The sequence below is a fragment of the Myxine glutinosa genome, chromosome 1 (genome assembly GCF_964187855.1).
Source record: "Myxine glutinosa chromosome 1, kmMyxGlut1.1, whole genome shotgun sequence".
In the NCBI taxonomy this organism is placed as follows: domain Eukaryota; kingdom Metazoa; phylum Chordata; class Myxini; order Myxiniformes; family Myxinidae; genus Myxine; species Myxine glutinosa.
The window spans coordinates 72,724,273-72,751,185 of NC_136261.1; the positions used below are offsets into that span (position 1 = coordinate 72,724,273).

The following is a 26,913-nucleotide window of genomic DNA, read 5'->3' on the forward strand; positions in this document are numbered from 1 at the left end:
AAGAAATTGGGAAGAGATTAACTTTTTACAAGTTTGAGCCAAAGAACACAGCGAGAAGGTGAACAAAAACCTCAAAGGAATGGTGCAAGAAAAACAGAGAACAAACGAGCATCGTTTTTGGAGACGATTCCACATTATGTGCTAGGGAGCCATCAAGTGTGTGTGAGAGTGAGAGTGAGAGTGAGAGTGAGAGAGAGAGAGAGAGAGAGAGAGAGAGAGAGAGAGAGAGAGAGAGAGAGAGAGAGCGTGAGTGTGTGTCTCCCATGTCTGGAAATTACGAGAGTCTGGGCTGATAAACGGATTGTCCTTCAATCCTATCCTTTTAAATCCCACAGTCTAACCCTATCGCTCCAGAATAACAGTCAAATTGACCCACCTTTATAGTCACCCACTAGAATAGGGCCTCACCATCAGCCACTAGCTTTCCTGGGCCGATCACAAAGCAAAGCTGGCCTCGAAAGCCAGTTGCAGATCAGGCATCCTTTGTCAATCCAAGCCTTTCCTTGTAAATTCAGAGCTACTCGGTCTACAAAGCCTTCGCCTGTAGTTAAATGGAGTATTGCTCTTTACTATGAACTGGCACCACAGCATCATGTGTGTCTCTTCTGGTATCTGTGGAATTAAAAACGATAAAAATTAATGGAATCTGCCATGAAGAGGCTGAAGTACAAGGTCTGTTGCTCTCACATCGCAGACAGGTTGGTGGCCTCTGCCTTTTTACCATCTATTCTCCACATTACTCCCTCTGCTCTCTCAGTCCTCCAATCCTCCCCAGCAACTCCAGGATGCACGTGTTCTTCCAGTAGCCCCTTCTGGTTAAACTTGTAAAATCCAGGCAGACTGCACATTCCTAATTTCTCCTATTTATGGAACCACCTTCCCGAGGGCATTCGGTTTCACTCTCCCATCCAGGACGTGAACAAGCAGTGCGCACCACCATCTTTCGTCATCTCCAATTTTGACCAATGATCTTTATCACCCCCATTAACCATTCCCAACTCAACCAGCCTACTTGCTGGTTTCGGTCTTTCCTCCCCTCCTCCCTCAACTTTTCCTCTTTTCATGTTTGTTCATTCCCTTGATATTTGTCCCACCTGTCAGTTATATAACTTGCTCTTCCATAAGCCTCACTCCAGGAAAAAAAAAATCAGGGTTGAAAATGGACCAATACAGAAAATAGTAAAACAAAAAATCATTTTGAACAATCTTTCTAAAAGAGCCTCCTGATCTGAAGGGGAAGAAATTAAGAGCTCTTTTCCAATGAACATCCTGAATCTCTGAATGCACCATTCACAAGATAACTGCTGGAAATACAGAAAAAAAAGCCATCAGGTTCTTGTGAAAGATAAAAGACCAATTTAGGAAACTGCCAAAATGGCAAGCAATTCAGAAACGGTACAATGTCAATTACTCCTTGCATTCCTGTTTGTATGGCCTAGAGCATCTGACCCTTGCTACCATGAAAGCTGAACGGTTTATGAGAAAAAAGAGGAGGGGAACTGGTGGCTAAGGCATTTTGGGGTGGAACTGATCCCTCAACGTTTGGCCCCTCCGCAAAACATAGTTGTACAAACTGTTCAATCTGGTGGAAATTGAAATGCCAATGCAATCTGAGTAAAGCTCACTTCAGTCCGGTACACACAAAACATTCCCTCTTTTGCAAAACCTTAGGGCCTGCTTACCTGTTGTGCGTAGTCTCCAAGTTCGCCACAAAACCCAGTCGGTCATAATCTGCGAAGAAAAAGAAAGAGAAGGCAATAACAATTTGGCACGGTGGTCAGCAACTGACTACCACCCATCGGGAGCAGCGGCACAATGAGCAGGTGCAAAATCAGTTGCTTTGAATCCTGGTGTTGTGCAACTTTTGCAGCTTTTATAAAAGCCATAATTCCAGGCTCCATTATGCTAGTTCTGTGAACAACAACAAAAACAGGCTATAGCTCCTGAAGTGGCTTTATAAAAGTCTCCATGATTGGAGGTAAAACGTCCTTTTAAAAGTGGAATCGCCTTTGGCGAATGACGACAGATTATAGCTGTGACGGCAAATCACAAGTTATCCCTCTCACGTTGCACAGTGTAGCACCTGCATGGATGCAGCACCTGTAATGTGAGTGGGGTAATCTGTGTTACTATTCCCAGAAGCACTGCAGGAGCATCAGGCACTGTGCACGTCTGCACAGAAATATGAACTGAAGCACAGAAATATGAACTGTACGCTTTTCTTTTGGGAAAAGAATTGAATGATTTTGTACCTCTTCTTCAGCTTAGAACTTCACGCTGGACGACATTGCTGATAAAAGTTCCTTTTCTCAAATTGCACGAATATGTGAATTGTGATTGTGTTTCATTGTGATGTTTGTGCGGCGACGGGCGGTGTGGACAAAGGGCAGGGACTAAATCAACGCGAGCTGATGACTCGCGCTTACTGGGAATTCCTCGTTTGTGGGACACTGTCTCAAGCCCCAGTCCCCATCACGGATGGGGCTCAGCGGTTTACGCGAGCATGACGGCGAAGGGCAAGGTACATGCTGGCCCGTCCAGTGCAGCGCGCGTGCGGCCCCGGACATCGAAGGGCATTAAACTTTCATTAAACATTAAACGTTCATTAAACATTAAACTTTCATTAAGCATTAAACGTTCATTAAAGGATTACGAAACGAAAAACATTATGAAATTACGTTCACACCGTCACGGCAAACACTACCGTGAACACATACATCGTCACAATGAACGTTATGTGAACGCGAATGTTATGCGGGTGTCCAAACCTGAGAATGCTGGAGACCAAAGCTGAAATTGGGAAAACTAAATAGCCTATTTTACTCCAAGGGGTCCCAGGATTACCCACCCAAAATATATTTGCGATCGGTTCAGTTCAGCAGTTTTTACGGTACCTTCGAACAGACAGACGGACATTTGGTGAATTATAGTAAGATACCTTCAACCTTTTATTAATCTCACTGATTTCCATCTTTTTATATTTTTCCTCCCTCTCTCTTTCCTCCCTCTCCTCCTTCTCTCTTTTTTCCCTCTCCTTTTTCTCACTCTCTTCCTTCTCTCTTTTCTCTCTTTTCTCTCTTTTCTCCCTCTCTTCTTCAACTCCTTCCTCATCCCTTGCTACCCTTGAGTTTGAGCCCCAAAGAATATCATACATATATTCATCTGGATTTTGAGATATTCTTGTGTCTAATTATTTTTCTCATAATAGGATACCAATAAGATTTGTTGATGATTTCTAAAAGAGTTTTATATTTCATAACTTTGAGAAGTTCATTTTTATTTAATATTTTAATCAGGTCTCCATCTGCCACAACCACCAGGTGGCTTGGTAACCATTTACATGGAGAATTTATGCCATTCTTTTTACATTAAATCCAAAATGTTCCTCTTTCCTCCGTGTGAAACAACCTGGCAATTAAGAGATCAAACGGGCGTCGGTGATGTTCTCAGATGCTCCATGTGCTGGAGGTGGAATTGCCGGTCCCCTGTCTTCCAGCCAAGAGACCATTAAGGTGAAAGGCTTCCAGTTCAAGGATTTTTACATGTGTTTGTCGAATTTGCCACTGCTGCTTCACCTCATTAAATCTAAATTTTCCCAAACCAGATTTGGCATGTTTCCCTCATATCTACGTCCCTGCGTTGATGTTATATACCATCTGATATTCCATGTACCTTGTGCTATATCTTACTATAATTCACCAAATGTCCGTCTGTCTGTTCGAAGGTACCGTAAAAACTGCTCAACCGATCGCAAAGATATTTTGGGTGGGTAATCCTGGGACCCCTGGGAGTAAAATAGGCTATTTAGTTTTCCCAATTTCAGCTTTGGTCTCCAGCATTCTCAGGTTTGGACTCACGCATAACATTCGCGTTCGCATAACGTTCATTGTGACGATGTTCTCATTGTGACGATCTTACTATAATTCACCAAATGTCCATCTGTCTGTCTGTTCGAAGGTACCGTAAAAACTGCTGAACCGATCGCAAAGATATTTTGGGTGGGTAATCCTGGGATCTCCAGGAGTAAAATAGGCAATTTAGTTTTCCCAATTTCAGCTTTGGTCTCCAGCATTCTCAGGTTTGGACTCCCGCATAACACTCGCATTCGCATAATGTTCATTGTGACGATGTTCTCATTGTGACGATGTATGTGTTCACGGTAGTGTTTGACGTGACGGTGTGAACGTAATTTCGTAATGTTTTTCGTTTCGTAATCCTTTAATGAACGTTTAATGTTTAATGAATGTTTAATGTTTAATGAGCGTTTAATGCCCTTCGATGTCCGGGGCCGCACGCACGCTACACAGGATGGGCCAGCTTGTACCTTGCCCTTCGCCGTCAGGCTCGGGTAAACCGCTGAGCCCCATCTGTGATGGGGACTGGGGCTTGAGACAGTGTCCCACAAACGAGGAATTCCCAGTAAGCGTGAGTCATCAGCTCGCGTTGATTAAGTCCCTGCCCTTTGTACACACCGCCCGTCGCTACTACCGATCGGACGGTTTGATGAGATCCTCGGATCAGCCCTGCACGGGCCGTTCTCGGCTCGTGCCGGTGCACCGAAAAGATGAGCGAACTTGACTGTCCAGAGGAAGTAAAAGTCGTAACAAGGTTTCCGTCGGTGAACCTGCGGAAGGATCATTATCGGGACAACATGAGAGCGAGCGAGACGCGAGACGTACGTGGTACGTGATCGTCCATGTACTGTTTAGCCATGTACTGTTTAGATTTGGATGATTTGCGTGTGATACGATTCAACGGATGTTTATATGAATCGTTTAAAATAAAAAAGCCTTCAATTTCTGATATTTTACCTTTTCATTTGGGCTTCCCAATTGAAGCCCCGCCGTAGGGCGAGTACTGTTGCTACTTTGTTTAATGTGTTTTCTTGTTGTTCAAGGCCACTTTAACCGCTCTTCGGATAGCAACTGTAAAAATTCTGTCCATTTTTGTCCCTGCATTCCTCCTTTTGCTTTTATTCCAAAATATTTTACTTCTACATCTTCAAACATTATCTCATTCCTCCTCCTCGCTTCAAAAAAAAAAAATCCTCTCCACAACGATCTCATTCTACTTAAATTTCCTTCTCCCTGTACTTACTGTACTTCATTATTTTTTAGCCCCTTTTCTCAATATCTCCAAACTGAATCTTCATATAATATAAATGCTTCTTCCTTTAAAAGCATTTAGAAATATTTCAAAATGCTACACTTTTCTTATTTCTTCATCAAGAGTACTCCTCGTGTTCTTCTTCATCACCACTTCTTCTTCACAAATATCATTTTCCAAAACTGCATGTCAGCTAAGCACTTGGTCCACAAACCCTCCTCCAGCACCATCTTTCTCTGTGCCTTCAACAAAAATTCTTACCTCTCAATCCAGGCTGCTGCCGAGAAACCGGACCTCATTTGTTTAATAGAATCCATCCTCCCATGGGGCGTCCCTGACTTCTTAGTGTCTCTTCCTCACAATTGTCTCCTCTGAATTCGATAGGCCTGAAACCCGTCCCAGCAGCATAGTTGCACTTTACATCAATAACTCAATTCCTCACTGTCCATGCACTGATCTTACGCCTCCCGTCCTCCAGGAGCACCTCTGGCAGTGACTTCCCCACTGCTCCCATCTCTAGTTTTTCTGTTATACCGTCCTCTAAGTCAAAGGGTACCACAGTGTTGACTCCATCTACATCCTTCTTCCAGACATGGACCAACTTTTAACCACTCATCCCAACTCTCTCTTCCTCATCTGTAATGATTTCAATTGTCACCATGCACATTCGCTGGGTGTTGGTAATTCTCTGACCAGCCATGGCACTTCAGCAAAGGATTTCTGTGACTCCGTCGAACTGACTCAATCTGTGAGCTTTCCAACCTGGATTTCTCCCAATGGCAAGTCCTCCCTTCTGTACTTGGTGATGAATAACTTTCCTACAAAAGTCTCTTCCTCTGCTCCAATTGGTTCATCTGATGATGCCCTTGTGAAAGTCAACATCTCTCTGGCTATTCTCAAAGATCTGCCCCGATGCCACTGAGTCTGGCAGCTCACTCAGGAAGATTGACAGGGACTGCAAGAAACCACCTCAGTTGTATATCTGCAAGCACCCATAATCAACTGCCCTGATATTAACTCAGCCTTGGAATTCTTCCACAAAAAACCTACTTTCTTTTATGCACAGATTCATCCCATCCATCTTCATTTATCCTCCCCTTCTTCCCTCCCAGGGTACACCGAATCCTATGATAAGGCAGTTGCTCTGAAACAACTTGCCTTCTCTTTGTGGAAAGTAAACCCAAACAAAGGCAATCTCATCAGCTCATTCCACAAAGCCCACAACAAGTCCAGAAAACAACATCTGTCTAACCTCAAGAATGAACTTTCAAACTTGTTTCCCTCCTCTAACTAGATAGTATTCATAGAATACCTACCCTGGGCAGTCAACTTGGTGCGAGCCAACTCTTGTTTTTGAACGTTATTTTTCTTTAATCCAATATGGCTGCCAGACCACTTGAGCGATGGCATCATAAATATATATTCTCTAATATAATTGTTGCATAGATCACGCTCAATAAATTTCAAACTGATCAGACTCAGCATTGTCCCTGTCGAATTATGACATCATAATTACGGCACCAATGATGTCATCGTTAACAACACCTATTCCCCATATATGGAGTTCTTTACAACGAGCCATATTTCAAGTTTTTCCATGGAGCGGTTTTGGAGATATAGAAGTGCAACGTTTTTCGGTTTTTTTGAAGATTGCGCCTGTACCACGTGACCTATGTCATAATTATCATTAAAATATTCTGCAGGAGGAGTTGCTCCTATGATGAAAATTGTGTCAATCGGACCAAGAATTGCAGATTAAAAACAAAATCATGATTGAATCAAGCATTGTACTTGTTGAATAATGACGTCATAATTAAGGTACCGATTACGTCATCATTAACATATGTTATTCCCCATGGGGAGTACTTGACAATGAGCCTTGTTTCAATTTTTTCCCATTAGTGGTTTGGGAGATATAGAAGTGCAACGTTTTTCGGTTTTTCCAAGATGGCACCTGTACCACGTGACCTATGCTGTCATAATTATCATTAAAATATTCTACAGGAGGAGGCGTTCCTATGGTACAAATTTTGTGTCCATCAGACTAACAGTTGCAGAGCAAAAAAAAAAAAATCATACTGATCCGATCAAGCATTGTACTTGTCAAATTATGACGTCATAATAAAAGCACCAATTACATCATCATCAACATATCTAATTCCCCATGGGGAGTACTTGCCAATGAGCCTTGTTTCAACTTTTTACATTGAGAGGTTTGGAAGACAGAGGTGTAATGTTTTTCCAAGATGGCGTCCTTACCAAATGAGCTATGACATCATAATTATGAATAAAACAAATTCTACAGGCAGAGGTGCTCCTATGGTAAAAATTTAGTGTCATCGGAACAACGGTTGCCAAGAAAATGAATTTTAAAAATGCAGACATGTCCGCCACACGTACGCAACCGAATGCCTAACCCTGCTTTTCATTTTGTAAGCGCAGGGTAATAACCTGTTGGTACCTTGTTAAGTGTGTCTCCAGAGAAAATATATACATATACATATATACACACACACACACACGACCAAAAGTATGTGGACACCCCTTCTAATTAGACGATTAGTCTGTTTCAGCCACACCCACTGCTGACAGGTATATACTCTAATCAAGCACATAGCCATGCAATCTCCATAGACAAACCTCGTCAGTGGAATGGGCCGTACTGAAGAGCTCAGTGACTATCAACGTGGCACCGTCATTGGAACAAGCTAGGAATAAGCTGTTATAAGAATAAGAAATAAGCTGTTCAGGAATAAGCTGTTAGTTATTAGGCTAGGTGGCGAGGCCGGTCGAGGCCGCATCGGCCGGGCTGGGCCCATTTCGCAATTAAAAGCTGAGCTGAATTATAGTAGTCAATCTTCTCCAGCCGCGAGGAAAAGCTGAATTATAGTAGTAAATTCATTCAAAAAGAACCCGGGCAACGTCGGGTGCTTTCGGCTAGTATACACATATATATGTTTGTATATGTATGTATGTTTGTATATGTATGTATGTATGTATATGTATGTATGTATGTGTGTATGTGTGTGTGTGTGTGTGTGTGTGTGTGTGTGTGTATATATGTATGTATGTGTGTATGTGTGTGTGTGTGTGTGTGTGTGTGTATATATGTATGTATGTGTGTATATATGTATGTATGTATATATGTATATATGTATGTATGTATATATGTATATATATGTATATATGTATATATGTATATATGTATATATATATGTATGTATATATATACACAAAGAATTAAGTTAAGCACCCCTACACAACGAATTAAGGTAAGCACCCCCTAATATATATTCTTTGTGTATATGTATACATTGGCATATATTCTAAGGTATGTGAGATCAAATAATGATTGGTATGACATTAGCAATTATCCATTGATGAAATTGAGTGATCAAAGTGAAAAAATGTGATTGGTTGAGTCAGTGATCCGATCACGTGGGTCCTACACACGTTATTGACGCAAAGATCGCTAGAGGTCTTCTCAGAACAATGACTGTACGTTAGAAAACATAAACGTCATCCACACTGTCCGTGATGGACCTATAGCTCCATACTTAAATTGAGGTGAAAATATGCCTAAAATTCCCAAAAAATTTCACCTTAAATTATTCAGAATAAAATATTGAAAACGGCATGATTGTTATGTTTTTATGTGACCATAATATCACTTCTCCAGAAAATATAGCAATATCATGGGTATATTACACTGTTTTGACGACAACAAACTTGTAATGTGCGAGGTTGTAAAAAAACGGGGGGGGTGCTTAACTTAATTCTTTGTGTATATATATATATATATATATATATATATATATATATATATATATATATATATATATATATATATGTATGTATGTATGTATATATATATATATAGATATATATCAGTCACTATGCGACCTTCATATCATCAGTGGAGAACCGCCAGCAAGGTGTCCCATACAGCTGCTGCTGCACCTTGCTGGGAGCGATACGCACCGCCTGCCACGCGATGACGTTATCTCTGGTATCCACTCATCATATGGAGTCGACCTGGTTGCGGTTGGGAGTTACTAATAATGGTATCTGTAATCTGGTTCTCCAACCTAATGGAGAAAGCCAAAGGAAAGCCTCACTGCGTTGCCCTGATGAAGCCCCAACAAGGGCGAAACCAGGTCGGTAACTGAGTTTTGCATGCACTTGTGACAGTATCTGTATTTATAATCCGTAATGACGCACTGCTAGATGGTTCCTCTGGAACTTTGCAGGCAAGGCGGACGTGCATGGCGATGGTCATGTTGTCCGCTCATTAGGTTGGAGAACCAGATTACAGATACCATTATATATATATATATATATATGTCGTGAGCTTTCAATACAGTGTGGTGTTCAATACAGGAATCAATACAGAAAGCCTCGCTCTCCAGACTCTGCCAATGGCATCCAAGACCTACTCCACTATTGGGATGCTGAATTCCTTTACTCATAGCCAATGTGTGACACTCAATGGAATCCTTTTATCTCCTCCCCTGTAAAGGCTGAAGTGCCACAAAACAGTGTTCTGGGCTCAGTCCTATTCCCGATTTTCATCAATGATCTGTCTGACTCTGGAAAATACTCTATATACATGCTGAGGATTCCACCCTCTGTTGTGACATTGCTCATCCTTAAGATTGGCAGGCTGCAGCCTCTTTCCTCTCTTCAGAACGTGACAAAAATCACAAACTGGTCAAAGATTTGGAATATGCCTTTCAAATCTGACAAATTTATTTGTATATCTATGTATAAGTGTATGTGTACAAGCGTATGTGTACAAGCGTATGTGTACAAGCGTATGTGTATAAGCGTATGTGTGCAAGCGTATGTGTGCAAGCATATGTGTGCAAGCGTATGTGTACAAGTGTATGTGTACAAACAAATGTGTGCACGCGTATGTGTGCACAAGTGCATGGGTACATAAGTGTATGTGTGTACAAGTGTATAGGTGTGTGTACATGTGTATGTGTATTTAAGTGTGTGTATTTAAGTGTATATGTGTGTGTGTGTGTGTGTGTGTGTGTGTGTGTGTGTGTGTGTGTGTGTGTGTGTGTGTGTGTGTGTGTGTGCGCGCGCGCGCCAAATCCTCCAATGTACTTTTTGAACAATCATCTTCAGGAAGTTCAGCAACTCAAACTCCTGTGTCTCACCATCAGCCATAATCTTTCTTGACAAACCACATTTCAAAGTTGGCCTCCAAAGCCAGTCGCCAACTGGGCATCCCAAGTCATACAAAGTCCTTCCTTGACACACTTCAACTCCCCTATTCACGTACAAGACTGTCATTCATAGCTTAATGGGGGTACTGCTCTCCCCTCTAGGCTGGCACGCCTGCCTCACACCTTGCCCAGCTTTACGCCATGGAAACCAATGCCTTCACTTTCCCATCGCAGACAGGCTCTCTTCTACCACCTCCTTTCTGGTCTTGTACTGTCTGCTCTTTCATTGTCCCCCCCCCCCCCCGGCCCCCACTACTCCTCCTTCCACAGGTTTCTACAGGGTGCATGCAGCCCACAATCAACCCCTTCTGGTGAAAGTCCCAAAATCCAGAATCACTGCTCACTTCCACTCATTTGGTGCTTTATTCCCACCTGTGGAACCAACTTCCAAATTAGCTTCAATCTCATTCTACCATTCAAGTCTTCAAGAAAGCTGTTCATCTCCATCTCACCCCTCGCCCCCACCATCTGAGATCATGATATTTTCTACCCCTGCAACCACTCATCCCCACCCCCAAGCCCACCTCCTACCAAATTTGCAGTTTTTTTTTTCCTGAGAGCTTGCGGCTGCATCCATCTTGTCCACCACATGCGTCCTCCCCTGCCACCAATTCCTCCCCACACCCATTATTTGTCCAAGTCTCCCTCTATTTTGCCCGTCAATCCTGCTGTTGGTGTTTCCCTCCTCTCTCTACCGTTGCTTTTGTTATATTGCGTCCTGATCCATTCAGTGTTCTAGCTCTTCCATAAGCTTCAACTTTGCATGCAAAAAAATAGAAACCAACCAGGCCTGAAGGAAAATGCTTTTATTTCTCTTTCATTTACCTTATTTTCCTTGCGATTTATATTTATTTCAACGCGGTCCCTTTCCTCCCTTAGTTAGATGCCTAAATGTGTCTTGTGGGCCTTCGTCGGCTAGTTCTGTGGCCTCTGTGTATTAAGGTATACGTTATTTTAGCAGTGTTATGTGCATTTCTTTTGCCAATGCTGCTTGTGAATCATCATTTTATTATCCTCACCAGAGGAGAGGGAATTGCATTTTGGTCTGTCTGGTTGTCCACACAGAATGTGCCAACGTAGGCAACAAACACCACCTAGTGGTAGCCAATCGAACACGTTATCTCTTTTTCAACCGATAACCTCCAAAAAATATATTCAATTAGAATGCGAGTACGTCTATAAAATACGTAGTATAACCACACAAAGGTCATGGCGAGGGTCTGCAATTGTTGATTTATCTTTCTCGTTAAAGCTTGTACAGGGAAGACATTGTTGTTGCTGAACTTGTGCCAAGGGACATGCCTCCTGCATGCAGGAAACTGACCAGATAGTATAAAAGCGTCATTTTTGAGTAGAGGCTACGGATGGAAGCATGGCCGACATCAGTAGAGAGATGGATGGAAAGCACCCAAAATATAAGCCGCCAGCTGAGCGGAAGCCCGGTGAGAGGTTAATAAGGGGTGGCACACAATACGTTGGGGGCGGCACAGCTCAGTTGGTAGCTATAGAGCTGTTTAGTTCAAGTCCAATCATCAACAGGGTGAAACTCAAATGAAAACCTCCATTGTAGGGCAGTGCTCGCCAAGCACGTTGCATCTCGGAGCATACATGGCACAATTCATATGGGGACATAAAGCCAGGTACTACATCTACAAGCATGAAATATTCCACTGGATGTTTTCCCAAGTTCGAGCTGTTATATTCCCTACTTAAGGTAAGCTGTATATTTAGCCCTACCTGTAGGTGCTTGAACATGGATGCGGCATAGTCGTAGATGCATCAAACGCCATTTACCTGTGGTGCCTTCAATACATTTTGGGCTTTGTATTCCTTTTGTTTTTACCTTGCATTGTGTACATTCTGAAGGAACCATCTCCGCATTATGTAACAATTTTGCCGCAACACAAAAACGGTTCAAATTTCTTGGTGGCACTCGATGTCGTGTACTGTTGCATTTGGGAAACATTTCCAAGGTTACAGCCATGAAATTTTGGGTGGCAGGGAAGCTCAGTTGGTGGCATGTTCACCTCAACCCTCCCATTACAGGCACACCTCCCACGATGCTGCAGAATCACAAAGCCTTTGCTCTCTCAGTATAAATACATTGGTGGCATCTCTTGTGTATTTTTTTTAACCAATCCCTCCTCCAGTCTTGCTCACTCTGCTCTCAATCCTCCGACCCTCGCCAGATTCTCCAGAACACATGCATTCTTCCAGTAATCCCCTCCTGGTTGAACCCCCTAAATCAATGCTTGATGCACTCCTCCACTCCTTTGCTCCTCTTTTCTCCTGTTTGCGGATATGTCTTCAAGACACTGTGCAATTCTACTCTTCCCTTTAGAGCTGACAGTTGGTGGCACAACATCAACTCAGGTCATCCAGTTCCCCTTTTTCTACCAAAATCCATTCATTTCTACCTAAAATATATTTTCCATACAAAACAACCACAATCTCTTACTCACAAGGTTACCACGTTTTCTTCCCTTCTCTTTTCCTGTTTGTTCAATTATCTTGCTTGTTGCAGCCACCTGTTGCTACACTGCAGGTAGTGAGATTGCAGGGATACTGCAGGGACATGTTGATGGATGGGAGTGAGATTGCTGGGAGTGAGTTGGATGCTAACACTGAGATGGATGGAAGAGCCAGAAGCAGAAGTTAGGTTGGTGGAACTGATATACATGGGAAGGAATGGAAGAGTTTTGGTTGGTCCTAGGATGTCAGAGGAGTTCAGTGTGACCATTGGTCAGCTCTCTGCCCACTCATGCTTATCATGGTGATGGAGCTGGTAAGTAGTGTAACAATGAAAGGTATTCTATGGAGGATGTCACATGCTGACGATCCGGCTATGGTGGCAGAAAGCAAGTGGGAGATGCAGGAGGTACTGGGGGAGTGTGAGGAGGCATTTGGGAAGCATTGACTGAAATAAGTATGGAGAAGACTGAGGTGATGTGGGTTAGGCAGCAGACAAAATAAATGACTTAGGTTAGAAGGGAAGGAGATCAGCCAGGGAAATAGGTTTGATTATCTGGAGGAAATAGTGACCGGGAATGGTAGTTTGGAAGAAGAGGTGTGGGGCAGGATACAGATGGATACAGATGGATACAAATGCATTGAGGAGGATGGAAGGAGTAATGGCAGACACAAAAAATATCAACGCAATTGAAAGGGAAAGTGTCTTGTGTAATTCCGGCCGACCTTTACGGTCTGGAGACAAAGGCACTAACAGGCGGACAACAGAGGTTGTAGGTCGGCGACAACAACTGGGTCATAAGGATTGCGGGAATGAAGAGGGTGGATGAAGATGAACTGAGGGATGACATTGGTGTGCAAGTAAGCTCGACAGGGAGATTGGCAAAACGCCGGCTGAAGTAGGGTGGTCACATGGTGCGGATAAAGGAAGAGAATGGTAAGGAGAGTGGACAGGTCGAGGAAGCAAGGTAGGAGGAAAAGAGGTACACCACGTTAGAGATTGGAAGATTGCGTGAGGAGGGATAACAAAATAAGGTGGGGTTGGTTGGAAAATGGAGAGAGTTGGATGTGGACGGGGAAGTGGGGAAGTATCTTTGTCAAGACATGGTAAAAGATTGGTACCATAGGATCTCACCCCTTATAAAGAGAAAGGAAGGGAAGAAGGAGAAGAAGGCAAAGGAGAAGAGGGCAAAGAGGAAGAAGAAGAAGAAGAAGTAGTAGTAGTAGTAGAAGAAAGAAGCAAAAGGAGAAGAAGGGGATACAATAGTGATGCCATGGCCCAAATGGTACTTCCTATGTTGACTTGAATTTGACATGAGTATAATTCCACATTTTCCAGATGCCTTCTATTTTGGCGCCCACCCTGTGGCTGGATTGAAAGCTGAGCGACATGACCACACTGTATATTGTAGGGGAAGGCGGGGCAAGTTGAGCCAGTTTTTGTTCTTGGAATGTTAGGACTGAACTTACTGATGATCTTGCACAAATGAGTATCTTGCCTTCTAATTTAATCCTTGGGAAACATTTTGTAGCTAGTTCTTACTTTCTATCCCCACACTGAAAGTCACTGTGACCTTTGAAAAAACTGAGGCCAAATGGCTCAACTTGCCCAGCCTGAGGGGTAAGTTGATCCAACCTCTGGGGTAAGTTGATCCAACCTCTGGGGTAAGTTGTACCACATAGGGGTAAGTTGATCATTGCCCCAAATAAAGATAACTAAAGTAGAAAACCATTGTTTTGCCAGAAAAATATTTAATGTTGTAAAGTTCTACAACACTGAACGAAATGATTACCTTGTGTTCATGGTTATAGTAATCAGTTACGAACAAATTGAGTCACTCTCATAGAAAAACAAGATTGTCAACTGTGGTAAGAAAAGTCAACTCAATCCACCTGTCACAGTTTCAAGTCACAATTAAACAAAAAGTATCCCAAATAGTTGATCATTGCCCCAAATAAAGATAACTGAAGTACAAAAATTGGTCTGCCTGAAAAATATTTAATGTACTTGTTACAACACTGAACGAAATATTTACATGTGCCTTGTGTTCATGGTTATAATTCAATGTGGCAGCTGGATTGAGTTGAAAACAGCTGCCACAGTTTTAAGTCACAATAAAACAAAAGTGTCCCAAATACACCCAGAAAGGCCAACAGTCAGACTGTGGCAATTAAGGCACAATATCTTGCTCATCAATGCCAGCTTCATCATTTGGATCTGGAACTAAAACTAAAACACGTCAGAAATCAAGTCAATTAAGCTGCCAAACTGACAAGTCACAATTGAACACAAGCTGTCCAGAACAACGGGTAGAACTGCCAACGCACTTAGGCTGTGGCAGCTTACGCACGATGTCTTCCAGTTCAAATCCTGCTTCATCCTTTGGGTTTGGAACAAACACTGGGTTGTCAGATCCAACTTTTCCAGCAACCTTCTGCAGGAAGACACCTTCAAACTGAAATTCCTCTCCATTCAGGACATAAACCCGAGCAATGTAATGCACAAATCTTGATTTGCCAGTACATTTGCCCGAGCTTTGCTCGGAGCGCTTGAAATGGCAGCACGGCAAGGAATGCTCCCCGGGTAGTGGAGATGGTACACTCAGTGTGGTGCAGCCTCGCAATGTATCCAATGACCGGGGTAATAATATGGTATTCTGTAAGCGCTTTGAGCCTTTGGGGAAAAGCGCATTATAAATGCTAATTATTATTATCTCCAACATGAGTTGGCAAGTTGAGCCAGACCCTATGGGGCAAGTTGAGCCATGGCTCGATTTGCCCCGTATAGGCCGGTCATTTTACGAATATACCCACCACAAATTGCAATAGTAATGAAACTTGGCATTTTTGCTTCTTTTGACCCATGTAATAACATAGTAAAAGTCAAGGAATAACGAGGCATTGGAACACATTCATTTCGAGCAACCACTTTTTGACAGTTATGCACGAAAATAAGCTAATAAAAATGGCACAAAATAATGCACTTAATTTGTTATTTCGTTCACATTCTCAAAAGATGTCAGAAATGTAAGTGTTTAAGAGTGTAAGACAGGCCTTATGCCCTGGTTTTACAATACATTTGACATGTAAAGGTATATATATTGAGATAATTGACATTTAAGGTAGCTTTATCCCAATAAAATTGAATTTTTTCGAAAATATACATATCAATGAATTTTGAAAGCTAATATAATGGTCTATCATATTCTTATATCAAATTAGATTTTACTCTAGTCTAATTAGGTGAACAAAGCCTAATTAGGTGAATAAAATTTAATTACACGAACAATGATCTCCACAGCAACGACTTTGGACCTTGGATACGGTCGCTTTTATATAACCAATCTCAAAAAGTGTGGTATCAAAAGATTCGGAATAGCCTATAGTGCAATCCAGCTGAGAACCAATCAGAAGCCTCAACCAGATAATCCCTGCCTCGCCTCGCCAGTTGACCTGTGTGAGCTACGAAACCTGTATGATTCATTGTTGAAGGGTGAGGGTTGCACTGAAGATATCCTTTCAGCCCCGGTTCTGGACTCTGTTCGTGACATCATGAATGTTGCTCGACAATCGAAGAAGGATCTGCGTACAGCACAGCTATGGCTGCAATACATGGACATGATAGACATTCTGAGGACATTCCTGAGGTCGGAACGCACTGGTGACTGGCGTCTGCACGTGCACGCTTTGCACGACATGTTGCCCTACCTAGCAGCTGCAGGCCACAATCTGTACACAACATCTGTGTACATCTACCTGCAGCGACTGGCACAACTGTCTATTCAGCATCCGGAGGTCCACCATCAGTTCCAGAATGGATTTCATGTAGTGCGGCGTTCAGATCGGTACTGGGCCGGCTTGTCCACAGATCTTGTGATCGAGCAAGTGCTCATGAGAAGTGTGAAAACCACAGGGGGACTAACAAGGGGTCGTGGAATGAGCGAGCCGCAAAGGATCACGTGGCTGCTGTCCACCCCCATATGTGCAGAGGTCAACATGGCTTTGCAAGAGTACACATCAGTGCAGTATGGGACCAGTGACCAGCACAAAGAACAAAGCGCAGCTCGACAAGGACGGGACACAGATGACACGCACAAACTTATTCGCTACCTGTCATCAAAGGATCCCTTTGGAAACGATCCAACTCTGCAAAGCATTGACACTGGCATCACAGCTGGAGATTCGGTCAATGCTGACCAAGCAGCGTCAGTCGGCAGGAAGATCTTAGATGGAATGCTTGACAAAAAGGTTCTTGATCACACGTTCAAGAAGAAAGATCAGGTTGTGACTCTTGACACACGTTCATCATTGAAAACTGGCAGACAATCCGTTCTGATAGATCCACAACTGTTGTTCCAACGTCTGAGTACGGCAGGATCACGCTGTGATGACCTCAAAGATGTCTTCAAGTACGAACTAAGCAGTTTCCCACCAGCACTGTTTAAGACCACTGATATCCTGCTTGAGGCCGACAAGCCAGCGCTAGCCGAAGCCATTTGGAAACAACTCCCCCTTGACGTTCGCAACACAGTGCTGCCACAGAATGTGCAATATGTTCTGGATGGTGGGGCATTGCTACACAGAATTCCTTGGAATTCTGGCGAGACATATGGAGGAATCGCCAGTCACTACGTGCGATATGTTGGAGACAGGTATGGTAACGCTGTCATAGTGTTCGATGGATATGTGAGCGCACCCTCCACCAAAGATGTAGCGCACAGCAGGCGCGTTCGATCTCACAGCAGTCCCCTTGTCAACTTCACAACGGACATGGTATGTACTATGAAGAAAGATGACTTCCTTGCCAACCAAACAAATAAACAACGTTTCATCAATCTACTGAGTGATGACCTTCAACGGCGGCACAACGCTGTTCATCATGCCAGGGCAGATGCAGATGTTCTCATAGTGGAGACAGCCATTGCATGTGCAAACACCAAGGACACCGTGATAGTTGGCGACGACACCGATCTTCTTGTTCTCCTTTGCAGTCGTGCAGGGCCCACATCTCACAACCTGTTCTTCCGACCTGAGCCTAAGCTGACGTCAAGGAGGCAAGCAAGATGTTGGAATATCGAGCAAGTGCAAAAGACACTTGGACGCAATGTTTGTGACAAGCTTCTTGTTGCACATGGACTCCTGGGTTGTGATACCACGTCAAGAATTTACTCGATTGGCAAATCAACAGCCTTGAAGAAGCTGAACTCCAGTGCGTATTTCTCCGAGCTTTTGGCAAACTTCAACACTCCTGGAGCGTCAAAAGAGGATGTCATGACAGCTGGAGAGAATGCCCTGGTTTGCTTGTATAATGCCCAGCCCGGGGAAACACTGGACATGCTGAGGCTTCAACGCTTCCACCAGAAGGTTTCAACAAGCACTGTCAGAGTTGAGCCTCGTACCCTGCCCCCTACATCAGCATCTGCAAAGCAACATTGCCTACGGGTGTATGTTCAGGTTCAGCAGTGGCAAGGAGTTGCCATGGATGCCAATGGTTGGGGATGGGCTATCCGTGACGAGAGAATGGTTCCCGTGATGACCGAGATGAAGCCTGCTCCAGATTACCTTCTAGATGCCATCCACTGTGGCTGCAAAACAGACTGCAGCACCCTACGATGCAGCTGTCGCAAGTACAGCCTGGAATGCTCTTACGCATGCAGTGAATGCAAAGGACTTCACTGTTCTAATGTGACCTTGTCAGAACCAGAAAGTGATCCAGAAGAAGAATAAGCTCTTAGGTTGGTGCTTGAATCGCAGTTCATTCAATTATTAAATAAAACACTTTTTTTTTTTTTCAATATATATTTTTTTTTTTCAATATTATTTTCAATATTATTTAACGATTTTTTTTGTATATATAGTACGATATGAACTTGTTCACATAAAGCCATTACATTGCAGGCCTCAGGGACATAAAATTGCAGGATCTCATAAGGATTTAGCACGGAAACAGTTTTTGGTCTGAAAAATTTATGCAGATTTTCGCTTAAAACCTTCTCTTAAAGATTGCAAAAATTGGAAATGTTCCAATGCTCCGATTCTCCTTGACTTTTAGTATGTCATTCTCCACTAAATTTGACATTGAAAAATGCATGTTTCATTACTATTGCAATTTGTGGTGGGTTCGACCCCAAAATGGCGTAGATTGACTGGACTAGTAGGGTCTGGCTCAACTTACCTCAGTCTGAACTTTCTGAGATGTCTCCACATACACACATATTCTATGCATCCATCGTATTAAAGTCTATGACAAGAATGGAGACACATACCTGGACTAACAATTGTCATCTGATATCCATATTATATCTATGCTGCATATGGAAGAAACGTGAACTTACCTGTTTTACACCTTTTTACTTTTATGGCTGAAAATTGGATTTTTCCCTCTGCAACACTGGTTTCTGTTTCAATTTAGAAAACAATATGGCAGAATTTGGAGTTATGCAATGGGGCATCTATAGATGGCGCCACCACAAAGTCTGACTCATTCATAACTGGCTGGGAGGTGGTGGCTCAACTTACCCCTATGCTCAACTTGCCCCGCCTTCCCCTACAGGAGAGGTCAGTTATATATTGTTACAAAAATATCTTGGGGGGGAGGGGGGGGTGGAAGCTCATAAGGGGTTAATTACCCAGTAGTTATATCTTAATGAGTGTCAGCATGAGTTTTTGCAAACTTCAATTAGCATTGACCAGAATTGGATATTTAATTCGATTCCGTCACCCTTTTTGTCATGTTTGTCTCTTTTCCAATATCCCATTGGTGGGTACATTATATGAAATCACCCCGTTGTCCTTTCATCATGCCTCAACATGGAGGCCACATGTGTGCTATTTCAAGGCTCAACCACGGGTTTTACAAACATCACATAGCTGCATGTTCCACCTCGCACTCAAGAGCGCATGTGCACAACAGCCTGCCTGAGCCCTGCACAGCAGGGGGCCATGATGATGTCGAGTGTCCTCCGGCAATGATGGCATGTTTGCCATCATATTGCCTTTATATGGCTGGTACACACGAGTGTGTGGTATAGACGGGGGTCGCCACTCCTCTCCGTCTCTCTGCTGGCCGTTGGGGAATTCACCCTCTTCCGCCCATGCTGTTGGAATCGACTGGACTCTCATCCACCAGATGTGCAGAGCCATCTGCCATTTAAACCGCATGGATGTGGACCGTTACCCTGGTAAGGGGGGCTGACAGGTACTACACCTTGCCCACAAGTGACCTGGGGTTATGCAAGGCAGGGGCATCCATCTCCCTGAGGTATCAGAAGACACCCGCATACCCAGGGTGCCAGACGGCTGCCAAAATAAGGCAATGATTACAGCGCCTTGTGGTCACTCAGAGCCCTAGACCCCCAGAGCAGACGACCAGCCATGAAGCGCACAGCTGAAAGTGTCCTGCCATCAGTCATTCACAGCCAGGATCCCCAGAGAGTGAGCCACTCAGCAAGACCATCAAGCACACAGATTCCCCAGAGAGCAAGTGCACACAAATCCGGCACAGGACAGACAGCCCGGGACAACAGCGAGCCACATAACATAGCCAGCTGAAGGGACGCCCTGCCAGAGCCGCACAGCCACCGTCAGTCAAGGACGACACCAGACCAGTAGAGGGATCGGAGGCTGCTCTTGCATCACGCCTCTCGACACACACACACACACACACACACACACACACACACACACACACACACACACACACACACACACACACGTCTGGTGTTCCTGACCGAGTCTACCTGTGTTTTAGGGTAGTGTTAAAGGTGTTTGCATTTCAGCAAGTATACCATCAATAATGAGCCCGTATGAGGAAGTGCAGATACAGAGGTGATGAGCCATCTTGGAAAAGGTGACTGCTCCCTCATTAACTTGAGATCAACCTTGATAGAGATAAGTCATGAGAGGAAGACGGTAGGGAAGAGACAGTGACGTGAGTGTGGAAAATATTAAAGCAAGTGCACCACATACTTACCGTCATGTGGCAAGGATTAGTAGAACCACCATTTGTGAGGTGCAGTACGCTGCTTGGCGCACACGCTCGTATCGCTCGTATCGCTCATGTTCGCAAATTTATTTTGGTTTCAACTCAAGACATCTCAACACCAATGGTCACATCTTGTGTTAGTTTATTTAGCCAAGTGCACCAATTTTAAACACGTTAGAAGGCCTAATTCTGAGATCGAATTGCTGAATAATTTTTAGTTCTAAATTTAATTTGGAACGAATCGAATTCTAACTGAGGCCTAATTCTAACTGAGACCACAACCTCATTTATTGGATACTAAACATTACATAGGAATTCCATAATGCTTATACAAGGTGTATACGATATATGCACGGGTTGTGATTCTTTTTCAACACCCTGGATTAACCAATAAACTAGTCTATCAATTAGGTTGCAGGTCATGACATCATCAGTGGGAGAATTTGAGAAGAGAGGCTAGCAATGTACAGGGACTTATTCAAAGTGTTTGACTTGTCTCAATCAGTCACATAAACCAAAATGGAGAATTCACCAAATTTTCAGGCCGATATGCACTTTTGTTTCTCTTCGTCATCTGCATAAATAGCCTGTACAAAACAGGAAGAGTATGAGTGAACTACAGAATAGGCCAAATGCCATCATAGCACAAAAGACACAAATCAAAAAGCATGAGGGTACAAAGATGCCACCCTTCCCAGCTACGGCATGTGGCATAAAAAAAAAAACCACCTTTAGAAGCCATTTTTCCCCGCAAGCGGGGGTTGGCCTTTTTCGGGAACCGTGGTTGTTGTTGTTTTTTGGTCCCCTTTTTGAAGCAATGTTTTACGGCCGGATGCCCTTCCTGACGCCAACCCTTTTTGCCGCCTTCAACGACAAACAGGGAATTACCAGTGAACTGGTACTCAATTTGCCGACCTCGGAAGGATGACAGGCTGAGTCAACCCCCCTGGCGTTAATTCAGCGATCGACCGGGATTCGAACCCAGGATCCTAGGATCCTAAGCCGGCACCCTAGCCGCTAGCCCAACACCAGGGACTGCCCTGTGCATTATGTGGCATAATGATGATTATACAATGAGGGATGCAAAATAGGCATGGTATGGATATATCTACTGGTAGTGTGCTCACCATTGAGCAGACTTGGTGCAATTTCCGAAGGAATCAAACTAGATTTAATTTTTAGCTCACCTGGAATGTAATTCCGGGGAGTTTATGGGATGGCGCGTCGTCGGTCCGTCAGTACTTGCAACTTGCAAAACTGCTCATGGGATTGTGACCAAACTTAGGTAAAATGATATATGGTATGTTGCAACACAAGTTCGTTCACCACATTCAAAATTCTGGTTCTAAGGGGGTCTACCGGGGGTCCAAGTGGGTCTCGGTTTGACCCCCAAAAATTTGCTTTCTTCTCAAACCACACACACGGTTTCGATGAAACTTGACCACAACCTTCATTAACCATGACGTACCAAGGCTTGCTCACAGCATCAAAAAAAAGTCGACGTCAGAAGGTCGACCAGGGGATTTGAGCCCCCCAAAGTAGGTATTTCCTCTCTTCTCCGAAATTACACACAATTTCAATGAAACTTTACCACAACCTTCATCACCCGTGATGCACCAAATTTTGTTCACAGCATTTTAAAAAATGGGTTGTACAAGGGGTTTGACCCCCTCAAATAAGTATTTGCTCTCTTCTCAGAAACTACACATAGAACGTTGTTGAAACTTGTTCACAACCTTCATCACCTGTGATGTACCAGTTTGTTCACAACTTTAGAAAAGTCATGGTCTATGGGAGTCTACGGGAGGGGAAGGGTGGGGGGTGGGGTGGTTGGCTGCCCCCTAAAATAGGTATATTTTTGTTTGCTTAAAGTCTTATGATTACGTTGGTATGATTCTACATGCCATTCCGTCTCTGAGCAACCATTGAAATTGGTTTAAAATACCGTGTTACTGCTTAAAATACCATTAGTTGGTGTAGTATACTGCTTTATTTTACCAGGTGAGCGCCCAGGTGTATTGCCCCAATTTTTATATAAATGTATTGTACACAAAGTCGAGGCTCATAAAAGAGCTGGAATACTCTCACCGCAGGCCTTTCACTCACTCACCGCAGGCAGGTAGGTGGTGGTCTTTCTGTCTTCTACCGACTCCTCTCCGGCCTTGCTCCCCCAGCTCTCTCTGTGCTGTCCCCCAAATATTCCTACAGGTCGCACAAGATCTGCCAGCAAGCCTCTGATGGTTAAACTGCCGAAATCTCGGCTCTCTGCTCACCTTCACTCTTTCATTCCCCTTTTCTCCCGCCTCTGGAACAAACTCCCACACTCCCTTCAATCCCACTCCTCCCTCCAGGTCTTTAAAACAGCTGTTCACCACCATCTCTTATCTTCCCCCATCCAAAACCTTGATCTTTTCTACCCCCACTAATTCACCCCAGATCCACCTTGTTTGTAATTCCAACTTCTTTCCTGGTAGTCCTGGCAGTGTCCATATGTTTTATGCCTCTCCCACCCCCTTTCCCATGCCTCCCCCCCAAAGCCCTCTCCCTCCCACAGATCTCTCGATGTCTCCATGTCTCTCGGTTCCTGCTCTCAAATGTTGTGTTTGTGTCCTTCCCCCTATCTCCCCATCTTGTCTACCGCTCCCGATGTTATTTGTTTTATGTGTCGGTTTGTCGGTTATGTGTCGGTTTGTCTTTCTGTGTGATAAATGTTCGCTCTTTCACGAGCCTCGATCTTGTATACAAAAAAAAAAAAAAAAAAAAAAAAAAAAAAACTGAACGGATCAGGACGCAACATAATAAAAGCAACGGTAGCGAGAGGAGGGAAACACCAACAGCAGGATTGACGGGCAAAATAGAGGGAGACTTGGACAAATAAGGGATGTTGTGAGGAATGAGGGGTAGGGAGGGACACATAGGATGGACAAGATAGATAGAGAAGCATACTCTCAGGAAGGAAAAACTTGAAACTTTGAAAGATGTGGGTTTGGGGATGGGAAGGGTTGGAGGAAAGGGTTAACAGGGGTGGATAAGATCATAGTTTTTGAAAAATAAATTGAAGAAAAAAAGACAACTGCCATTCTGTTGCAGTGGCAGCAGGTGGCACTGCATCCCAGTAAGCAATCTTTTGACGGCGATGTTAAACAAAGCTGTAGCATCTATTTAGATTGTGGATATTAAAGACATCACGGTATCTCTTGGAAAAAAAAAACCATAAGTACATATACAGTACACCGCCCACATGCCAAATAAATTAATATCCTCCAACGTGGTATATCCTCCAGTCGCCATGCAGCACATAGAGATGGTATTAGGAAGGAGAGGTGTACAATAATTGATTGAATAATTGCGAAATTAAAATAAATAAATAATAATCGGAAAATAATTTCTGAATCAATTGGCCAATAGTGTTTCATGAACCACCAGTGCTTCATCCGAAGATGTAACTTTTGGAAATTTAATTAAATAAGTCATTGATCAAAAAATTAAATAATTAATTTATGAATCAATAAATAATTAATTTATGAATCAATAAATAATTAATCGATTTATTGATTAATCAATAAAGCAAAAATACCCTTTACAGACAAATCACTTGGTCATTGTCATGTCCAAATATCAGCTTCCTAGCTCAAAAGGTGCCTGAGATATTGGCCAGATGAGAATGAAAATAAATGATTAATAATGAAAGTAAATAAATAATAATCATAATTTAAAAAAATCAATTCCCTAATAGAACACATAAACCACCACCATTTCATCTGAATCTGTAACTTTAAAAAAATTAATCATGTCATTAATCAAATAATTAAATAATTAATCGATTAATTAATTTATCAATATATCAAAAATAGCCTTTACAGCCAAATCACTTGGTCATTGTCATGTCCAAATATCAGCTGCCTAACTCAAAAGGTACCTGAGATAATGCCCAGAAGAGAAAGGAAATAAGTAAGTACTTAATTAATTAATCGCTAATAATTAAATAACTAATCAATTAATTGATTGTCAAAAAAGGTATATTTTGTTTTTTGATTAAAGTACTTGCTCAGTATTGTGCCCAAATTTCACCTTCCTAGCTCAAAGGATGGCTGAGATATCGCCCGGACAAACAAGAGAACAAGAAAACAAACAAACAAGAAAACAAGAAGACGTCATGCGGAGCACGATACTTGCAAAATCCGCCCCCCACCCCCATGAAAAAAAAATCCATTGATACAGCAAATTGTCCATTTCATCAAGATTAAAATTGCCAATCTTGATCAAAGCTCGGATCAATGGGAAGAAAAGTGACGATTTTTCAGATGAAAAATTATGATTTTGGAAGGTTGACCTTGAGTTGACCATTGACCTTTTTACCTCAAAAATAGTTAGTTTCCCTATTCAGTGACTCAATGTGCAAATGCTGTTCAATTTTCAAGTCAATCAGATGAAAATTTAGGATTTTTGAAACTTGGCCTATGTTGACCTTTTGGCCTACGTTGACCTCAAAAATACTTGGTGGTTGAATTCATTGACGAGATATGCAAGTCCTCTTCAAATTTCAAGTCAATTGGATGAAAATTGAGGATTTTAGAAATTGGGCCTATGTTGACCTTTTGGCCTATGTTGACCTCAAATATACTTGGTGGTTGAATTCACTGACCAGATATGCAAGTCCTCTTCAAATTTCAAGTCAATCGGATGAAAATTGAGGATTTTAGAAATTTGGCCTATGTTGACCTTTTGGCCTAAGTTGACCTCAAAAATACTTGGTGGTTGAATTCAGTGATGAGATATGCAAGTTCTCTTCAAATTTCAAGTCAATTAGATGAAAATTGAGGATTTTAGAAATTTAGCAAAGTTGGTGACCTTTGGCCTATGTTGACCTTTTGACCTATTGACCCCAAAAACAATAGGCTTCTTGCTTTTGACCAACTCTACCATTTGGTGATGTTTCGTGAAGATCGGTTGAAAATTCTGACCTGTAGGCCGGTGACAAACAAACAGACAAACAGACAAACAGACAAACAGACAGACAGACAGAACCACAAACACAACCGACCAATATACTTGAAAAATCTTCGATTTTGCAAGTAACAACCGGAGTGAAAACTGAGTACTCCCTTTCAGCGCGCGTCATCATCGTGCCCCCTTCGGTGCCAGGCGATGGCGCCATGCAGTACCTGGAGATGGAATAGGAAAGGAGCGGTGTACAAAAATGTAGGCCAAGGTGTACCAGTACCCTGGCGAAATTTATTGACTATATATTATGTTACAAGGATATGAATATTGAATTAGCTCAAGTTATGGGAGAGCATGGAGTTTGTACATAGACGAAAAATAAACAGATGGTGCTAAAGCAGTCTAACCACCACCATGTTAAATGTAATGGGGAGGTTCATATTCACCACCACCGGCTTTGACCTCCCTGAGAGGCTATCAAGATATTCTGATGGTAAGTTCTCCGAGGTGGAAGAGAGTTCTCAGAATTTACAACTTTTATATTTAACACCTCCATTGTTTTTTTTTTATTGTAGCTTTTTCTTTCTCCCATATCCGGGCAACACCTTCCTCTCCCCACCCCGTCACTGCGAGTCGTCCTGGTGCTTGATATCCCTCTATGAGCTGGAATGTTTGGAAAATAATCGGTGGGATGAGAACATAGGGGTGGCAGATGGCTGACCTGTGAGGATCTGTGAGGAGAATCGGTATGTGTTACCAAAACCCATGATTAACTGTTGTAAACAGCTTTATTTTTGCAGGTTTTTGGCTGTTTTGTTTCTGCCACGCCTGGCTAAAGCCAAAGCGTGTCACTGGGACAAGGAAGTGTCTATTTCGATAATACTTCAGTGTAGTTCATTTACGGTAGTCAAGTGCACAATATGGCTAATTAATGTGCAATTTGTGTTACACAATAAAAATAAGGAAGAACAATACGCAAATTAAATTTCGCAAGTGTGCAGTGGAGCAATCTGTAAACTTCAACCTGCATGATTTTAGGAAAAGCATTCTGGCGGTTTGCGTCGGTTGCACTGCCCTCTGCTGTCCTAATTCAAACGACACTTTCAAACACATCCCCATCGGCCGTTAACGGGCCCAACAGTTATCCGTCTGCAAAATCAACACCGCCACCTT

At 42.9% G+C, this 26,913-nt stretch overlaps 2 protein-coding genes across 7 annotated transcripts in view; one reads left to right on the plus strand and one right to left on the minus strand.

The window, feature by feature from the left end:
• LOC137425091 (uncharacterized) overlaps positions 1-26,913 on the plus strand; it is an 891,893-nt gene that overhangs the window by 744,909 nt on the left and 120,071 nt on the right. The gene's annotated exons all lie outside the window — the stretch shown is intronic.
• Positions 1-26,913, minus strand: part of ST3GAL3 (ST3 beta-galactoside alpha-2,3-sialyltransferase 3) — a 237,833-nt gene that overhangs the window by 133,176 nt on the left and 77,744 nt on the right. For all 6 annotated transcript variants that reach the window (XM_068097181.2, XM_068097178.2, XM_068097179.2 and 3 more), the window contains exon 3: positions 1,683-1,731. In XM_068097181.2, coding sequence (XP_067953282.1) covers positions 1,683-1,731 — 49 coding nt within the window. The remainder of the gene's footprint in view (positions 1-1,682; positions 1,732-26,913) is intronic.